General features: G+C 43.0%; 1 protein-coding gene across 1 annotated transcript; it reads right to left on the bottom strand.

Annotated features, from left to right (window-relative positions):
- Positions 1-7: 7 nt before the first annotated feature.
- Positions 8-770, bottom strand: LOC108524737 (40S ribosomal protein S3a-like). The gene has a single exon (XM_017865816.1). It carries the CDS (start codon positions 757-759, stop codon positions 403-405), a length of 357 nt encoding a protein of 118 aa, XP_017721305.1. The 5' UTR covers positions 760-770; the 3' UTR covers positions 8-402.
- Between the last annotated feature and the right edge of the window lie 35 nt (positions 771-805).

Here is an 805-nt window from a genome sequence, read left to right as displayed (position 1 = left end):
TATCAGCTCGTTCAACTTTAGCACCTGTCTCGTCCCCAGTGGCTTTTCCAGAACTCCTGCCTTCACCATGAAGCTCCATGAGCTTTCCCAATTCAAACTTGGGCTTCTTCGGCATTTTTACTTTCCTAACGAAGACATCATGGAGAGGATAACTAGATTGGCAAGCCTTTTCTATGTCTTTTGCAATCGTGTCTGGAATCAATATATTGACCACTTCTTTCAAGTCATTTGTCTGCACCTCTTGGGTCATGATTTCCATCATCTTCTTCCGGATTTGGCGGACCTGTTGGTGCTGAGCATAAGCGGTCTTCTGCATCTGATTGTTGCATTTTTTAGTAAAACCAACACAGAACAGATGAAGCAAGTAACCATCGGTAGTCTTGACATCAACATGAGCTTCAATCATTGTCTGCCACTTTTTGACCATGGAACACATTTTGTCACGGGTAAGATCCATGCCATGGAGGTTAGGCAGTTTTTGCCCTGAACATCTTCAATAATCAGCTTGAATTTTCTGAATGCAACTTCATCATTCTGCAAATCAGCAAGACTCACTTCAAACACATGACCCTTGAGACCATCAGATGCAATTTTGGTTCCTTGGGTCCTGGTGACGAGCGTCTTTCCAATTTTTCTTACATTGAACGTAGCAGGTGCTTTCACATCACACCAATCTTTCTTAGAAAATGGACCAACCACTTTCTTCTTGGCTCCCTTTTTGCCGCCTTTCGTAAGGCGCTTGTTCTTGCCAACTGCCATGGTGCTGGTCAGAGAGCTGAAAGGGGTTTATTCTTTTTTTTTTTTT

This window comes from Rhinopithecus bieti, unplaced genomic scaffold, assembly GCF_001698545.2.
Source record: "Rhinopithecus bieti isolate Rb0 unplaced genomic scaffold, ASM169854v2 repeat_20555, whole genome shotgun sequence".
NCBI lineage: Eukaryota > Metazoa > Chordata > Mammalia > Primates > Cercopithecidae > Rhinopithecus > Rhinopithecus bieti.
This window is presented reverse-complemented; position numbering and strand designations above follow the sequence as displayed.